This window comes from Anticarsia gemmatalis, chromosome 19 (genome assembly GCF_050436995.1).
Source record: "Anticarsia gemmatalis isolate Benzon Research Colony breed Stoneville strain chromosome 19, ilAntGemm2 primary, whole genome shotgun sequence".
NCBI classification, from domain to species: Eukaryota; Metazoa; Arthropoda; class Insecta; order Lepidoptera; family Erebidae; genus Anticarsia; species Anticarsia gemmatalis.
Genome location: NC_134763.1, coordinates 1,155,050 through 1,173,965, shown reverse-complemented (window position 1 = coordinate 1,173,965; position 18,916 = coordinate 1,155,050). Strand labels below are relative to the sequence as shown.

At 38.5% G+C, this 18,916-nt stretch overlaps 1 protein-coding gene across 2 annotated transcripts; it reads left to right on the top strand.

The window, feature by feature from the left end:
• Positions 1-439: 439 nt before the first annotated feature.
• Positions 440-18,050, top strand: Clbn (Nuclear export mediator factor NEMF homolog Clbn). 2 transcript variants are annotated; one of them, XM_076126486.1, is made up of 18 exons: positions 447-637; positions 1,440-1,611; positions 1,994-2,196; positions 2,539-2,675; positions 3,041-3,216; positions 3,889-4,083; positions 9,271-9,453; positions 9,744-9,937; positions 10,530-10,725; positions 11,293-11,474; positions 11,810-11,981; positions 12,458-12,578; positions 13,093-13,292; positions 14,019-14,091; positions 14,460-14,674; positions 15,105-15,269; positions 15,807-15,934; positions 16,597-18,050. In XM_076126486.1, exons 1-18 carry the CDS (start codon positions 582-584, stop codon positions 16,793-16,795), a joined length of 2,967 nt encoding a protein of 988 aa, XP_075982601.1. In that variant the 5' UTR covers positions 447-581; the 3' UTR covers positions 16,796-18,050. The 2 variants fall into 2 exon arrangements, with proteins under 2 accessions (XP_075982600.1, XP_075982601.1); XM_076126485.1 differs by lacking the exons at positions 9,271-9,453; positions 9,744-9,937; positions 10,530-10,725; ... (7 more) ...; positions 15,807-15,934; positions 16,597-18,050 and adding an exon at positions 6,219-8,671 and having other exon boundaries at positions 440-637.
• Positions 18,051-18,916: the final 866 nt, after the last annotated feature.

Below are 18,916 nucleotides of genomic sequence, written 5' to 3'. Positions count from 1 at the left end.
AAAATTTAATTAAGATTAATAGTCAACTTTTACAAAAGAGCAATCCGGTAAACGGAGCGAACTTCAGTAACCTCATTTCCGTTCAACGTCAAAGCCATTGCTGTCTTTCAGCTGTCAATGTTATTAGTGTCACCGCAATCTTTGTTGCCAATGTTCATGGATTTAGTTATTCCTACCGAGTTTAATTAAATATGTTATAATGAGATATGAGAATAATAGTCTGCTGACAAATATGCCAGCGGCCATGAAACGTTTTTTTCTAGGAGTTTTAATATTTGATCCGAATAAGGTCGTAATATTAAAACCGAACTTTAAATTTTCGTATTTGCTATCACAAATATTAATCTTCAAACAGTAACAATATGGGAAACCACGAGCCTACTGACTTTAAGCTTTTTGGAATGATTTTCTTTATACATCTACCGATATACAATTTTAAGGTTGAGAACACCAAATAATTGTCAAAACGCAATCGTATCAGAGTGATAATTTGATAAAACGTAAAGCGTGTTTTTAATTTAGAGATTTATTATGTGATATTATTACAATTATTGTGAAACAAGTGCAATAAATCAACCAAGATGAAGAATAGGTTTAACACATATGATATTATGTGCATGGTCACAGAACTACAAAGGTACCAATACATTCGCTTTATTTTGCAACAACAAACACTTTATACCGTCGTCATTAACAAAACACAGACCAATTGAGTTAAAATCAATTAAAATGGATTATATAACGGCATTGTAATGATGAATGACTTCTATATTACTATATTATAACCTTTTTTATTTCTTTGTTGTTGTTTTTTATTTTATACTCTATTACGATTCTTCCTTCATTTTTGAGATGCGGCTTCTATTACCAGTCCTTGAAAGAATAAATGCTGGAGTTTTATTTTTACTTCTAAAGTTACTGAGGGTTTCATCACAGTGAAACTAAGAGTATTGTTACAATGTTGCATCATGATATTTAACTATAAATTGTAACAGTTCAAATAGCTGAAGATATTCAAATAGCTAGTGCTACCTTTTTTTTACTTAAGGGGTAGGCAAAAACGAAAGAACTACATTTGGTTTGATACTTACAAAATTCCTTTGCCTCATTCACATCCATACATCTTGTCATACAGGTGTCATCTTGTATTACACTTTTCATAGTAGAATAATTGTCTTAACATAGGTTGCCAGCAACTCACTGAGTGGTTTCAGAAAACCTACTAAGTAGGTTTGTTGGCAGCGAAAGTGTTAAATATCCTCTTTCTCATCGTCACTTACCATCAGATAATATGGGAGACAAATACAGTACCTACCCAATATTAAATAAAATATTATAAAGCTGAAGAGTTTGTCGATTTGAAAAATTCTTTCACTGTTAGATAGCCTTTTTATCGAGAAAGGCTATAGTATTAAATAAAATCATATTTTTACTTACAGGCTAATAGGTATGCGAGTGAACCAAGTGTATGACATAGACAATAAGACATATGTGATAAGACTACAGCGGTCCGAGGAGAAGAGTGTGCTGCTGTTGGAGTCAGGGAACAGGTTCCACACCACACAGTTTGAGTGGCCGAAGAATGTTGCTCCTTCCGGTTTTACAATGAAGGTATGAATAATTTTAATGTAGCTTTTCATAAGTAAATATATGTTTTGACCCAGAACTTATTAATAGTTATATTATTATTAATAGAAGTAATTGCACAGAATTAAAGCGTCTAAAATTTGATATACTTTACAATGAGTAACTAAAGAACACTTTAGTAAAACCAATTGAAATACTAGCAGCGATAGCGATAGATAAGTTGGTACCTCTGGATCACGCAAGTGATCTGCTACAACCCGACGCAAATTCCAATTGAAAGAGGGAATAATACTTTAAACGGCTTGCATTGCTGCATAAGTCATATTATTATCATTCACAATTTATGTTTAGGTATACAGCTTATAATTTTTTCATAAACATACAATATTTTTATTTCATATTTCAGCTCCGCAAGCACTTAAAGAACAAGCGTCTTGAGAAGCTCTCGCAACTTGGTATTGATCGTATCGTAGACCTGCAGTTTGGTAGTGGAGAAGCAGCTTACCATGTCATTCTGGAGTTGTATGATAGAGGCAACATCGTACTGACGGACTGTGAATGGACTATTCTGAATGTGCTAAGGCCCCATGTGGAAGGAGATAAAGTTAGGTGAGATAATTAGATATACTTATGTACCATGTACATATATAAAAACTATATAATTCTTTATAAGTATAAATAAGTAAATTTGAAATTACTTAATTAAAATTTTCATTTTATATTCTGTTATATTTTCATGTAAGTGCGAAAAGGCAATTTGGCTTATTTTTTTTACAATGGTTAATGTTGTCCAAGGAAAGTTTAAAATTACGAAATTTATAGCAATAAATAGATGTAGTTAATCAACACATTTTTCCTTCTTTGTTTCTTAGCATTATAGATTTTGCAGTACATAACCTGGTTTGTCAGTAGTAGTAGCTAGTATTTAATATGTAATTAAAACATTTTCAGATTTGCAGTAAAAGAGAAGTACCCACTAGACAGAGCTAAGACGAGCTACGAGGCGCCGTCTGCCGAGGCGTTACAAGAAATACTAGCTAACTGTAAACCAGGAGATAATCTCAAAAAAGTGCTCAATCCTAACCTTGGTGAGACATCATATTATAAGCTAACTTTAAGATATCTAAATGGAATGTCCAATAATATAAATTAAAAGTATGCGCATGTACAGTAACCAAAATAATATAATACGACGCCTCGCTGGTCAATTGCGGATTGAGGATGAAACAAGAAATTATCCTGCTAATATCGCAAATGTGAAAGCTTTTTAGGATGGATGACGGATGTACAATATGTTTGATACTCTTTCATGCTAAAACCTCTTAACAAATTCGATATTTTTTTGGTATACGTATAGTTTAAAACCTGGTTTAACACATAGAATATATTTTAAGCAGGCGAAGTAGGGAGAAAATTCTATAATATAATGTTAAATATTTCTTTTTCCTTCTAGAATATGGTGCTGCGATCATAGATCATGTGCTCCTAGAGAATGGCTTGTCTGGCAACTTGAAGATATCTAAGGAGCCCGGCAAGGGTTTCAATGTGGAACAGGACCTGGACAAGCTGGTGAAGGCCATGAAGCAGGCTGAGGAGATGCTCGATACAGCTCAGACTGAAGTCGCTAAAGTACGTGATGAAAGACATTTATTATAGTAAAATATACAAAACAGTAATTTTTTACTGTAGTAGCATTGTATGCTTATGAAAGTTCTTTCGTTGAGTAGCATTTAGCTCCCTGCCAAAATTCATAATAAACCAGTCTTATATCATAATAGTGATAAATATCTGTTCTGCTCTTCTGTTTAAACTCACAACTGAATTGCTGATACAATTTAGACTAGATTTTGCATAACGATACTCGCTACTTTACCAAAAAGGTATTGGAGAAAATTAATTTTGTATTTATACATACGCTGACACATAAGCAGAGACCAAAGAAAGCTACTTTGTACGATCCTTAAAAACTACTCACAGGATCGTCGGTCACGAGTACATATAATACATTTCCATATTCCTAATATTACCCATAATGAAATCTGCAGTACTATTACCATAGAGAGACGCCCTAGAAAGACAAACACAGATATCGGCGATGTCTTGATAAAAGGTCAGGTGCGTAGTACTCGTAACCGGCGGTCCTGTATGACAACATGTATGGATGTGAATGAGGCAAGAGAAGTTTCTAAGGATCGTACCAAGTAGCGTTCTTTGGTCTCTACCTGAACGTATGGAAAAATGGCGTAATTTGATGTATGTATGTAATTATGTATGAATGTACCATAATCCTTATCTCCTCAGGGCTTCATAACCCAGAAGAAAGAGGAACGTCCGAACCCAGACGGTGAAGGCAGCAGTTACTTGCTGACCAACGTAGAGTTCCACCCGAAGCACTTCGCTCAGCATCAGAACATGCCATGCATGGAATATGAGACCTTCGACCGAGCTGTCGATGAATTCTTCTCCACGCTAGAAGGACAGAAGATTGACCTAAAGGTACGTTTTATGATTATAGTTAATTGAGCCTACATAACCCATTACTGTCCCACTGCTGGGCAAGGGTCTCCTCCCGTAATGAGGGGAGGGGTTAGGCTTTGAGTCCACCACGCTGGCCAAGTGCGGGTTGGGGACTACATACCAAAGTCAACATTTTATAATTATTAAACTTATATTATAGTAGAATACAAGAATTGACGCGAACACGCATTTTATCTTGGAATGCCTAACCATAGTTAGAGGTTTGACGATAGTTAGAGAAACCAAAATATGATGGCAGTTTAACATAATCCTTCAGTCTTGTCATTGCTGATTCAGACAGCCTCCGACTGCGTAAAATGTTACCTGCGCCGAAACGTCAGCCATTCTAAGGTAGAATCCACCGACATAATGTCAGTGGCTCAATGGCTCTTTGCTATAAAGGAATCACTTGTAGACTGCCCTTCAAATAAACGCCCCGACATCAAGTCGTCGTCATCAGTCGGAGGCGCCCGTAGCCAGTTGCGCTCACCGGTTGGTAAACGATCTGTGGGTTAAGCAAACCTTGGCGCGGTCATTCCATAGATGGGTGACCGCATAGTGGTATTTGAACAGGGCGTCTCCGTGCTTCGGAGGGCACGTAAAAAGTGGGTCCCGGTTGTTGTCAATTAAGATAACAGTCGTTAAGCCACGTCAAAGGCCTTCGGGCGGCTTGAACAACTTTGACACTAGGTTGACCACTAACCATACGATAAGAAGATCAAGTCGTTGATATTCTGTTGACTAGGCGGCGTAATTTCTTGTCAGCAGTTAAATAGTCGAAACACAGATACGTTTTCAATTGTGTGTACGACTGTACGTATATATTATATTTCGAACAAACGAATGTATGAAAATGAAAAAGGGGCGACATCGAAAACTATTTAATTATGTTGGGCCCCACTTGGTCGCACGATGCCGTATTTTATATAAAAGTGACTGGTTACGCGAGACTCTATTACAGCCAAAAGTATTATATTTTATTTACAAAATTGCAATGGGATTCAATCCATCTAATTTTGCCATAAAAATATATTCAAATATATTAGGTAAGTAGGTATATTACTTAGCGCCTACGCCGCCTACCTGTTTGCGGTTAAGTACCAGCTAGGAGGAAATATTTTATATAAATTAAACGTATTAATAAAGTAAATGTATTTTATAAGTGCATGTTTTTACGGCTAAGTGGGGTCCAACCCAAATAGTAGTTATAAGGAAATGATAACAAAATGTAGTAATAGAATTTTATCAATGCATTAGTATTGATTCTTTCAAATAAACATTTTAAAAATTATAACAACTAATTTTAATTGAGAAAATAAGTATACATTTTTGAGAACACTTTTAAATTAATGGTTGCGGGTTACTATACCAAGAATTTGAAACAAAGTAATTTAAGTCTTAATATTTAAAAGTCGGGTTACTTTGTATATCGGGTTACATTAGACTCAACATTAACTCGATACCGTGAATAAAAATACAAAAAGTAAAAAATGGATTGAAATGTTAGCAGTGACAAATATGTTATGGGTAAGTTTTTAAAATTATAATATTTTATAACTAGAGGGTTACTTTAGCGTAATTACTAATATTATCTGTCAAATATAAAATAAGGGTTGGACACCACTTTATTGCACAGTTTCGCGGCTAAATAATATAATAAGAAACTATTTCGCACAAAATATATTTTTATATATTTTTTCTTAACTTTAAACAATCTTATTAGCTTATAATTGACACACGTGGTATTCTCAAAGCTTCCATTTCTCGCATGTTGGAAGAAAACCCGTGCCTCTTTATTAAAAGAGCCAATGGTTAATTGCTATTATTCTATTAATTTAATATTCCAAATGTCGGTTTCGTTCAAGGTCGTTTTAAATTGAAATGTAAGATTTGTTCTAGTCTTTTACAAAAATAATACAATAACTGAGTCTCTTTAAGTGATCTACCTAGTAATAGGATCGTTTTTTGCGTAACTATATTTTTACGTAAAGTATAATACTAAGTCTGTGCGAACAAGTGTGGTCCAACTCAAATAATTAAAGAGCTTGCTAAATTAAATTATATTTATAGTAAAGAAACAACATTTAACTTAACACTTTACATTTTTCTTTTAGATCGAACCCGCATCACCCCCACACGAGACAGTAGACGTGAAATTCTCGCCGAGCTACGAAACATGGTCAGACTTTGTCATGTCTTCAATAGAACAGCCTAAAGACGACGCAGCATCAGTTCGTTCACCTTCACCCACTTTCGAAGTCGATAGACTGTCTTCATCCGGCAGGGAATACTGTTCGAGCCCCGAATGGCGCAACCATACAACTGATGAATCATCTAGCGAGTCTACGACCCCTCCTAAAGTATACTCTCAGAATTATAAACCTCCCGCCCGAGCTACCAGTCGTTCTTTAGCTGAGTGTATAGCAGCTGTCACTTCAAAGAAACTCACGCAACGAGCCGCCGCTGACTACTACAACATATCACGAAGTACTATAAAAAACAAACTCGCGATACTAAACAATAAGTTCACTAAGTCCACCAGGTCTATTATAAGATCTCAAGCTAATATCTTCAAAAGTCGCAGGTACTTAGACTACACACAAGATCAGTTGGAGCGCTGTCTCCGTGCTATAAGATCTAAGCAATTAACACAGAAAGAAGCTTCAGATCTATACGATATTCCTTACAGCACGATTAAGGCGAAACTTTATCAGAATAACAACAAAAGGCCGGGCAGACCGACCACCTTCACGACGGAGGAAGAAGCGTTGTTCGTGGAACATGTGACGTCACTACATGACCTCGGCATGCCTGTTTCGCTCACCGATGTTCGAATAGCTATTAGAGACTACTTAACATCACAAAACCGTATCGTTGAAGCTTTCCGTAATAATATCCCGGGAAAAGACTGGTTAAAAGCTTTTGTAGAAAGACACCCGTCTCTCCGAGGTTTGACCCACAGTCGACACAAAATCCGACGAATTCTCACATCAGAAATAGTTGTAGATTTCTTCGAAACTTTAAGCATCGAATTGGAATCAGTCCCGCTTGAAAATATCTATATGTATGACGAAATAGGTCTTTGTGATTACCCTGAGAAAGACGCGGTGGCTTTTAGGAGACCGACAAGGTATCCTGAAGCTGAGGAGTGGACTAATTACTGTGTAATGTTCTGTGGGAATGCGGTAGGAAGTGTTTTACCTCCGTACGTGGTGTACAGGTCCGAGCGAGTGTGGACAAAGAACGGGCCGCCAGGCGCCCGTTACAACAAGACGGAAGACGGCTGGTTTGACACAGAGAGTTACGAAGACTGGTTCCTCGACCATTTACTACCGAAATTAAAAAATAAAAAGGGTCGCAAAGTTGTATTAGGTGATCATTTATGTACTCATATTAGTGGGAAAGTTCTAGCTGAGTGTGAAATACATGATATCACTATAAGACTTTTGCCGCCGAATTCTTCACATATTTTACAAGCGTTAGATAAGGCGTATTTTCAGCCGTTACAGACCGTTTGGCATGAAGTCTTAGCCGACTGGAAATGTGTACAAGTGCGTAACGAGTTGAACTATACCCAGTATACACCACGAGTAGAATTCCCTCACTTATTGAAGAAAGCTTTAAATTCCTTGACTAATGTAAAAGAGAACATTCTAGAAGGTTTTAGATTTAGTGGTATATCACCGTTTGACGTTCAAGGAGTGTTGTCGAAATTACCCAAAAGGAAACGAAAAAGGGCGAACCAGATACAAGAGTCTTTATATAACGACTACAATTATTTAGATTCCTCTATAGATATGAATTATTCAGAAGAAAATACGTTCGGATACGATGACGGGGTGAACAAGCCAAAGAAATTGAAGCAAGAATTTGGTCATTCCTTAGCGTTCCCTAGTCTACCAGTTAACGAGAATTCAGCGTATCTAGTAATAGTGAATAAAGACGATGTTTTGCTATCTCCGATTAACCAAAAGGTTAATTTAAACCATCGTCGTTCAGATATTAATATCGGGGATTTTGTAGTCGCCTACTGTGGGGGTGTGAAGTGTCCGGCTAAGGTGCTGGCTACTTTCGAAGATGCTGCGTTATTAAGATGGATGAAACGTGGTAAGATGTTCTGGAGATGGCCAGTGATAGCTAACGAGAGGCTGTGTAGGTGGGACAAGATTATTTGCAGTATCTCACCCCCTACAATGATTAAACGAGGGTGTTATATGGTGCCAGTTCTTGATGAACTATAGTTTTATGATTGTTTGTACTAATAAAAAAATAATAAATGCATATATGAATTGTTTGTACTGACATAAATGCGAAAGTTTGAATGTTTGTATGTATGTTTGTTACTCCATCACGCCAAAACTACTTGACAGATTTTGTTGAACTATAGTACATATGTAGATAGTTTAACACAGTTAATGAAAAATAAAATGTTGTTCTGTAATCGAAGTTATCCTGGAGTAAAAATAAGCTGTTTAAGATACGATTGTCATTCGTTCAAGTATTATTGAGTTACAATAAATATTGATTCTGTTGTAGAGAATTATAATAAAAATGTTTTTTTATATTATATATGTGTTTCTATGAACCCTACTCAAGTAAATCTACCTCACTACATTTATCGCAGCTAAACGGAATTTAACCTGGCTGGCACGATTATATATAACATAAGCTGCATAGTAATAGTAATATGGATGCAATAGTTAAAAACCATTCCTTGAGTCATGTGTCACATTCAACATTGAGTAAGTGGGTTCCATTCCGCACAGAACGAAACTAAATAGTTGTCTCGGGTCTGACTGTACCTACTAGATTGCATCAGTAATATACATATAATATGTGACATGTTCCGTATCCAACCCATGAGTCACAGGCCGTGACATCGACCACCGTAACCACTAGGGCTGCCAGGTGGCCGGGGTTACGGGATTGTCTGGAATTTTGCGTACTGTCCCGTGACCAGTAATTTTACTTTGCTGTCCCGGAATAAATAGTTTTTTGGTCATTCCTAGTTAGTGTAGTCTCGGGCCAAATAATAAAAATCTGTTCATATCTAGATATCATGGCCCCAGAAATGTCCAGAAAATGATCAGTCTGTAACTTGTCTGGCAACTCTAGTAATCACTGAGCCACAGAGACTATAAAATCTAACAGCTAAGTACCTTATAGACAGTGCAAGTAGAACGAGAAGCGATGAAGAAGCTGCAGAACGTGCGCAAAGATCATGAGAAGCGCGTGTCGGAGCTGGTGCAGGCTCAGGCTGAAGACAGGCACGCGGCCGACCTCATCGCGCGCAATGAACCGCTCGTCGAACAAGCCCGGCTCGCTATACAAGCCGCTCTTGCTAACCAGGTGGGTGTTATTCTTTCTATGAAAAAAAGATCTTTCTATGGAGGCGCCCATAGCCAGTTGCGCTTACCGGTCAGTAAACGATCTGTGGGTTAACAAGCATAGTGGTATTTCAACTGGGTGTCTCCGTGCTTCGGAGGGCACGTAAAAAGTCGGTCCCGGTTGTTGTCAATCAAGATAACAGTCGTTAAGCCACGTTGAAGGCCTTTGGGCTTGAACAACTTTGACTCTAGGTTGACTACTAACCATACGATAAGAAGAAGACTTGATATTATACTTTATTTTATCTACAGATGTCGTGGGACGAGATCAAACTACTGTTAAAGACGGCTCACGACAACAAGGACCCGATCGCGTCGTGCATCAAGCACCTGAAGCTGAACACTAACCACATCACGCTGCTGCTCTCGGACCCGTATGACGAGGAACTGGAGCCCAAGTTGGTGGACATTGACCTCTCGCTCACGGCCTTCGCTAATGCCAGAAGGTAAGACCTTTTTTTTAATAAGCCTGTTTCTATGTCCCAGCTGAGCAAAGGCCTCTCCCCTGAGTTTCCAGTCCCCTCGGTCGATTGTTGCGTCTGGCCATCCATCCATGAACGCATAAGGCAGGTAAGACCTTAAACCAGTAATTCCATATTTCATTGAGACACAGGTCCTTGTAACACGAATTTCGTCGCGTTATTTATTTCGACTGCCTACTGCCTGTTCGGCAAGTAAACATTTTTTCGATTAAAAGTAGCTGAGCATGTATAACGTTACCCGGTGTTTATGAAGCGTCGAATTTATTTACAGATTTGGATCTAGTTTATAAAATTCGCTAGTCACTGCTAATTATAATATTGGTGTGGTTTGTGGCTTAGCAGAGAATTTTCATACAAACTTTCACCCCCCTTGAAGGTAGAGTTGATCAAAATACTTAGCAGATGCCTACATCATAACATATCAAATTTCAGCCCGATCCGTCCAGTGGTTTGGGCTGTGCGTTAATAAATCACTATGTTAGTCAGTCACCTTTGAGTTTTATATATGTATAGGTATAGATTTAAAAGTATTCAAACGCAAGCACCTTCTCTTCAGATACTACGACCAGAAGCGAAGCGCGGCTAAAAAGCAGCAGAAGACGTTAGAATCATCAGGCAAAGCGCTGAAGAGTGCTGAGCGCAAGACCAAGCAGACGCTGAAGGAGGCCCACACGGTCAGCAACATCATCAAGGCGCGCCGCAACTACTGGTTCGAGAAGTTCTTCTGGTTCATCTCCTCCGATAACTATCTGGTAAGGACACTAAGAATTGTTCTCTACAGTAAAGCCCGGTTCCCACCGCGACCGGAGCGGACCCATTAACCCTTTGACTGCCACGGTCGGCTATACACGAAAAATCAGAAAGTGCTCACGAAGCTTTCATCGGCAATTTTTAAAGTTAGTTAAGTTAAATTAAAGTTTTTGTGGTTTCTAAATCCACAAACATTTTCCCATTTATATTAATGGTAGGAGTGTTTCGTTGTGGATCTCGAAGGTAACTGATGTCTTATTTTAGTGTTTCTTAACCTGTAGTTCGCGGACCCCAGGGATCTCTAGGGGCTTAGAATGCCTCTTTCCGTTGAAAAAATGCTCTGAGACCGATTTCGGCCATAGCGACCACCTACTCCTAAACCATCTGACGTTGATGGCATCTTTGTTTTATCATCATCATCCCTCGAAATTGTGCTGGATTACCTAGGGATCCACGGGCTGAAAAAGGATATGAATCGCTTTTGTTTTGTTAAATCATTTTGCCAAACCTTGCTCAGTTACCTCTACACTACAAATTATGAATAATAAAGAAACCTTATCTCTTCTCAGGTGATAGGCGGTCGCGATCAGCAACAGAACGAGTTGTTAGTGAAGAGGTACCTGCGCGCCACAGACCTGTACGTGCACGCCGAGCTGTCTGGTGCTTCGTCAGTCATCGTGAAGAACCCTGGCGGGGGGGAAGTGCCGCCCAGGACCCTGGCTGAAGCAGGACAGGCGGCTGTGGCCTACAGGTAATATTTATTTGTAACTCAGAGGTCCTATACAAGCACCCAGTAATTTTAATATTAAATGCCGATAAGGGAGGTGGAAAACTACCTTAAAAAGCATCGAATATCGAGTAATTATGAATGATTTTTATAAATTTGCAAAAATAATTTAATTTTAGAAGTTAGTTAAGTTAATATTTTTTTAGGTAAATTACAATAAAGTTTCCAACGCTAGAAAACCTCCAGTATTTATAATATAGTACAAATTCAAACATTATTTTACATTGTGTAACGCACTGAAGGATTATTCTTTTATCAATCGCCAAAGTCGTATCATCAACCTTCGCACTTTCATGTAGCGTGGCGTGGGAGGCGAAGGTGCTGACCCGCGCGTGGTGGGTGCACGCGCACCAGGTGTCCAAGTCGGCGCCGACGGGCGAGTACCTCACCACCGGCTCCTTCATGATCCGCGGCAAGAAGAACTACCTGCTGCCCGACCACCTGCAGTTCGGGTTCAGTTTTATGTTCCGGGTATGTTTAGCAAATCATTTTAACTTCTCATAAGCCTACTGAATTGACGGTACCTACATACTTCCATGAAGATTGCAAATACTTGTTAAAGTTTATGAATTTAATAATATTTTGTTCTAATGAATTCTTTCTACCCTTTGAAGCTAGCTTGTAACTATAATATAATTTTCACAACCTTAACCTAAGTTAACATACAAATGTAAAATCTTTTTCTTTTTTGTGCTATAAATATAGCATCTCAGCGAGATTGTGTTAACAAATAACAGAATAGTAGAGAGCAAAGCTGGGAAAAGAGGACGCCCCTAGCTCATGTTGTAAACAAATCGCCACTGTACCTTGTCATGTGTGAATAAACGTTATTTATTTATGAACGTTTATGTATGAACGGTTATAAAAACTTCCTTTGCTGTTAGCGCTAGTTCTAAGTGGTCTGGCACCGGATTTGGGACATAAAATGGTATTAATTTATGTGTTAGTTGGAGGACAGTTGTATCGAGCGGCACCGGGACGAGCGCAAGGCGATCGTGTCGGAAGCCGCGTCTGACGTCACCTCCGTGCAGGAACAAGATGAAGAGGAAATTATCGTGTCCGAGGATGGTAACACTACTTCTATCTACCTATCTATTGAGCTCATTTCTACCCACTGTTGAGTATAAGCTTCCCCCTCACTAAGCATCTTTTTACGATCCTGTGCTTGTCTCATCTATTGCAGTCCTACACATTTCACTGGTTGGAGGTGTTCTTACTTTTCATACATTATTATTTTTTCGCCTGCTATGATAATTTCCTACAATTGGCCAGAATTTTTTACACAGACTTTTGATAATGTTTTTTTTAATGTATCCGGCTGTGTTATTTGTTTATTTCATGAATTTACGCTTACTTTAGCGATAAGATACCCAGTAAATATAATCAATAGAAAACAGGTTCTCAGAACCAGTTTCACCACTTCTGAATAAGTAAGGTTATCATTTTCTATCAGATAAGTGTCTTAAAGGGTCCCTTTAAGACACTTATCTGTAAATCTGACCCTTATTTGTATATCCGGACGAAGTCGGGCCAGTCCGCCAATTTTCCTATAACAATTACTAATGGTACTTTTATTTGTCAGACGAACCGTCAGACAAAGAGGACGACAAATCCGACACGTCGAAACTGAAGTCCATCACAGAAGAGAACCGAACAGCGGTAGAAGAACTACACATAGAACAGAAGGAGCCGGCGACAGAGAAGAATGATGCAGAAGAGAAGGAACAGTCAGACAGTGAGAATGAATCTGATGGGGACCAGTTCCCTGACACACATATTAAGGTAAGTCTCTATATCTATTAAGACGCTTATAGCCAGTTGCGATCACCGGTCGGTTAATGACATGTAGGTTAAGCAACGTTTGATGCGGTCATTCCATAGATGGGCGACCGTATTTGACATGGGCGCCTTCGTGGTTAATATAAGGGGTGTGGTCATGGCTAGTTGCGTTTACCGATCAAAATATATTCTCTGGGTTAAGCAACATTTGATGCGGTCATTCCATAGATGGGTGACCGTATAGTGGTATTTGACATGAGCGCCTTCGTGGTTAATATATGGTTTGTGGTCATGGCTAGTTGCGCTCACCGTTCAAGCGATCTGTAGGTTAAGCAACGTTTGATGTGGTCTTTCCATAGATGGATGACCGTATAGTGGTATTTTAGCTGAGCGTCTTCGTGCACGTGGAGGAGCACTTCGAGTACGTGCACGTGTACGTTCGGCGGGCACGTAAAATGTCGGTCTTATATACAAAACTGCCTTCGTGGCACCGTTGGTAGTTTATCCAATTGCTGACCACGAGGTTTGATTCTCGGGTTGGGAAAAGTGCTATTGGTCTTTTCAAATGAGTTTAGTAATGTGCCTGGTATATGGTAATAGGCTCGCCCCATATTACAAGGGACTTACATTGTTAATGGTGAATCATGGGTGTATTACGCCTCTACAAACTCGATTATTATGAAGTATGTAGTATTAAGGAATTTTGATAAATTATACATAATTTCTCAGGTGGATCACGGTACTGGTCAAGTGATCTTACAGAGCCAGCTGTCTAGAACTATCTCCGAATCTTCTGATAAAAGTAAGTATTATAAACATGTTTTAACCTTAAACACAACACAGACAATATTAGCGTTGAATTTTGTTATTAATATATTCGGGCCGCATGGTTTTAGGGTTCCTTACCTAAAGGGTAAAACGGGACCCTATTACTAGGCCTCCGCTGTCTGTCTGTCTGTCTCCAGGCTGTATCTCATAAACCGTGATAGTTAGAAAGCTGAAATTTTCACAAATGATGTATTTCCGTTGCCGCTATAACAAAAAATACTAAAAATGAAAAATAATTATTAAGGGGTATCATAAAACAAACGCTTTTTTTGGCACGAAATCCTCGAGTCCAACAAAACTTGGCCGGTTTTTTTTATGTATGTACCGATATTTTCTCCACAGCCGAAGACAAACTCCCAACTTTCCCATCACTCCCGAAAAAAGGAGGTAAGAAGCAGCCACAGAAGAATGAAAAGAAGGTGAAAGAAGAGACGAAAAGAGAAGAGAAGAGTGAGAAGCAGATGAAGCGAGGACATAAAGGCAAGCTGAAGAAGATCAGGGACAAGTATGGAGACCAGGACGAAGAGGACAGAGCTTATATGATGGAGATTCTACAGGTAGGAAAAATATAGTTTACTTAATAAGTATATAGTATAGTTATTTAATTTTAACATACTCTTATAGTTTCTGTACATGGCTACGTTTCCCCTCTAACTCCCGCACTAAGAATTGCTCTTGTGTCGCGGGGACTTTTACAAACATACAAACAACGGACACAAAGTACAATCAAACCTGAAAGAACTATTAGTGGATCGCACAAATTATTGTTCCGTGTGGGAATCGAGCCCACGAGCTCCTGACACAATGGTAGCAGGTAGCGGCGTGTCGACCTAAACCACTGCGCCACGGAGGCAGTCCAAAATATACTGGTCTTAGTTTATATTTTTTAATCTACGCGCCTCACAATCATCCCAATTGCATCAACCTTTATAGGTATATTATTGAAGTTCAGTCGCTAAAAACAACTTAATTATCTGTATATTTCAGTCAGCGAAAGGCGAGAAGGAGACGAAGAAGGCTCAGAAGAAGGCGGCCGTGGCGAAGGCGAACAGGGTGGGCGGTAAGGGCGCGCCCAAGATCCCGCAGCCCGCGCCGCTCATCCTGGAGGTGGACTCCGACGTCGAGGAGCCCGAGCCCGAGCCGGAGCCCGAGGTCTGTACCTAACACTTATATAACACTAGCTGACTCTTATGTGACACACTTCGCTTGCGTCACATAAGAGAGAATGTGTCAAATTTTTCCCGTTTTTGTAACATTTTTTACTGGTACTTTGCTCTTATTGGTCGTAGCGTGATGATATATAGCCTATAGCCTTCATTAATAAATGGACTATCTAACACTGAAAGAATTTTCCAAATCGGGCCAATACTTCCTGAGATTATCGCGTACAAACAAACAAACTCTTCAGCTTTATAATATTAGTATAGATTATATAAATGATATCTTACTTTTTATGTTACCTGATAACGATTTCTACTACTTTTTGCAATTTTCTAGAAATTTAAGAATTTTTATGAGATAAAAAGTATCCTATATGTTGCTCCAATATTTATTCTATGCCTCAACCAAATTTCAGTGTATCCTATCCGGTAGTTTTAACGTGATGCTGGAACATACAGACGGACGTATTTCATATACTTCTGCCTTCACTTTTGGGTGTAACGTGATTGTGTATGTATTATATCGTAGGTGGACCAGTCAGCGTCGGCGGTGGACACGGAGATGCTGTGCCAGCTCACCGGCTGTCCCTTCACCGAGGACGAGCTGTTGTTCGCCGTGCCCGTGGTCGCTCCCTACTCCGCGCTACATAACTACAAGTAACTAACTAACTAATAGTATTATTAGGTCGGGGAAAAAGTCTTTTCGCATTATAGTATGTATGAACTTGTAATAAAATCTCTTTGGCTTCAAGAATCACAAATAAGTACACGGTTCATTAGGCTTCTTTCAGTGAGCTCGTGAGGTATCCAAATATCAAGTTTTTTTGTGTAGAGATAAGATTTTATTACATTCATACATACTATAATGCGAAAAGACTTTTTCACCGACCTAATATATTATACTAGCTTTTCCCCGCGATATCTTACGCGTGGTTTGTGACTTAGCGCAGAATTTTCTTTCTTTAATCCTCACACCTCATGATTATTTTGGTTATTAATACTTTTTACCTGTTTTTATGCATTTTATCTAACTATATATTATCATTCTACATATTTAGGAACTTAAAACGACTAAATTATCGACAAAAAAGAGACTGCCTTCGTGGCGCAGTGATATAGGTCGCCACGTCGATACCACTGCGTCGGGTTCGATTCCCACACGGAGCAATTATTTTTGATCCACAAATAATTATTTCGGGTCTGGTTGTGCTTTGTGTCCGTTGTTTGTATGTTCGTAATTGTGCCCGCGACACAAGAGCAATTCTTAGTGCGAGAGTTGTCTTTAAAAAAAAATGCTGTAAAAATCTTCCTTATTTCAGATACAAAGTAAAACTAACCCCTGGCGGCAGTAAGCGCGGCAAGGCAGCCAAGACAGCCGTGCAAGTGTTCCTCAGGGACAAGAGCGGCTCCCCGCGCGAGAAGGACCTGCTCAAGGCCGTCAAGGAGGAGAACATCGCGCGGAACTTCCCCGGGAAAGTCAAACTGTCCGCGCCACAGTTGCATAAACACAAGAAATAAAAATACACTTTATTGTACAAGTTTTGAGGGAAAACGGTGACCCGGTGACGCTTGTGTCTGAAGTCTATAATTCAGTAATACGATAAAACATTTCGATATATAACCATCTATATATATAAAAATGAAACATCGAAATATATACGCACATAACTTTTGAACAACTAAATCGAAATGGATAATTTGTTTTTTAATACGTTTGTAACTGTCGGCACAAAGTTTGTATGGGATCGATGGTAACAAAATTCCCACGGGAATCAAATTAACGAGATAAATATGCACTATATCCAGACGAAGTCGGGCCCGTACCTTAGTAATAAATAGAATCCAATAGCTAGACATTATGAACATTCCAAATTACGATGCCTGCGTGCAATCTGTGCGTACATATATATCATCATCAGCCTAGCCTTTCTTCTAAACTATGTTGGAATCGGCTTCCGGTCTCACCGGATGCAGCTGAATACAAGTAGATATTTTACATAGAGCGAATGCATATCTGACCTTCTCAACACAGTTACCTGGGTTATAACACAATACTAAGTAAGACTGGTTGTCAGACTTTCAAGCTTCTGACTACTGTTAACGACTGTCAAAGATGTTTGAAAATGACAGCCGGGACCCACAATTTAACGTGCCTTCTGAAACACGGAGGAAGCTAGCTAGTAGCGTCCTCCGTGTTTCCGTGACCTGAGAGTCTATATTGTACAATGTCATTGGCCGCCTTTACACACACACTCAATCGCACATTCTTAGTATTTAGCGGATACGATAGGATTACGTGCGGGAAAAATAGCGCGGTATTCGAGAGCGATTTTCCTCGCGGGTGCGGACTGATGAGCGCGGCGCGTGGTCATTCACGCGCGATTGTTGTTTCATGCGCGATAGAATGTGTGTGTAAATGTGGCTAATAATAGTATCGATTGTCCAAAAGGAACGCCAAAATATATTTTGTAGGTAGTAGACCTTAGACTTGGTCTTATATGTCTAACAAACACTGGCTAAAAGTCTGTATGTCGGGTTTGTGAAAGTATTGTTGAATTGTATAATAACCTAAAGGTATAAGCGTCACTGGGAAAAAAATGATATTAGTTTATTTTTAATTAAAAAATAATACTGTTTCTAACACTTTTCTTGTTTCTTTTAATATTAAATCAGTTCTAAAATCAACATCGTTAAAATTAACAAACTGTAAATCTATAGAAAGTAACTATTTGAATAAACTGTTAAAGCTCAATTATTAAATACTTGCACAGATTATTTTGGTTTAATTTATCGACTTGCCTGCTTAGAAAAGGGATATTGCTTTATTTGTTACATACTAGCTGAAATTTCATAGCATTTTTTTTTATTTCCATAATATCCCTGCATCTTAAAAAAAACAATTTTACTAAAACAAAATTAATTTATTAATTCTACTAAGTCGAATTTGTTGAGCCGTTCTTGAATTTTGCGCACATATTTAGCGATTAGTTTTTATATATACAGAAGGTAAAAGCAGATATTTTCTTGTTATTATATTATAATTTCATATTTTCTTGTTGTCCAATATCACTACATAGTATAAAACAAAGTCGCTCATTTTGTAGTCCCTTCGTATGCATAAAACTTTAAAACTACGCAACGGATTTTGATGCGGTTTTCACTAATAGAAAGAGTATTTTCTCCGACAGGTTTTTATATATAATTGAAATACATTGAAACTATATTAGCTGAGTTATAGCGATTTATGTCCAAGAAGTCAGAAAAAAAATCTAATTGAAGATTGCATTTGTGCGTGCGCCGCTTATACCGTTGGATACAAGTAAGAACAATGTATAGCAAAAACATTGGTCTTTATTAGTTCTACAAAAAAGTCCGCGATGACATATATCCAGCTTTTTTATTTAAGTCACAAAAACTACTTTTCTGTATTAAAAAAACATTTAATTCGTTGGGTGATGTTTAACTGGTGATATAACCAATAATACATATATCCTTATCAAAATAAGTAAGTTCATCATCACGAGCATTTAATTTAGATTATTTTTGCAGTTTACAGTGTGTTATTTAGACATATAGTTTAGGAGATATCACGATATTAGTATTGCGGCACGGTACGGGCCGGCCGCGGCGGCGGGGGCA

Bases quoted from the DNA above. Each gene is read 5' to 3' on its own strand.
- Clbn (XM_076126485.1), top strand. From the start codon at position 582: ATGAAGAATAGGTTTAACACATATGATATTATGTGCATGGTCACAGAA. The intron at 2,197-2,538 runs GTGAGATAATTA...AAACATTTTCAG, and splicing joins GTGGAAGGAGATAAAGTTAG to ATTTGCAGTAAAAGAGAAGT. The intron at 4,084-6,218 runs GTACGTTTTATG...TTTTTCTTTTAG, and splicing joins GACAGAAGATTGACCTAAAG to ATCGAACCCGCATCACCCCC.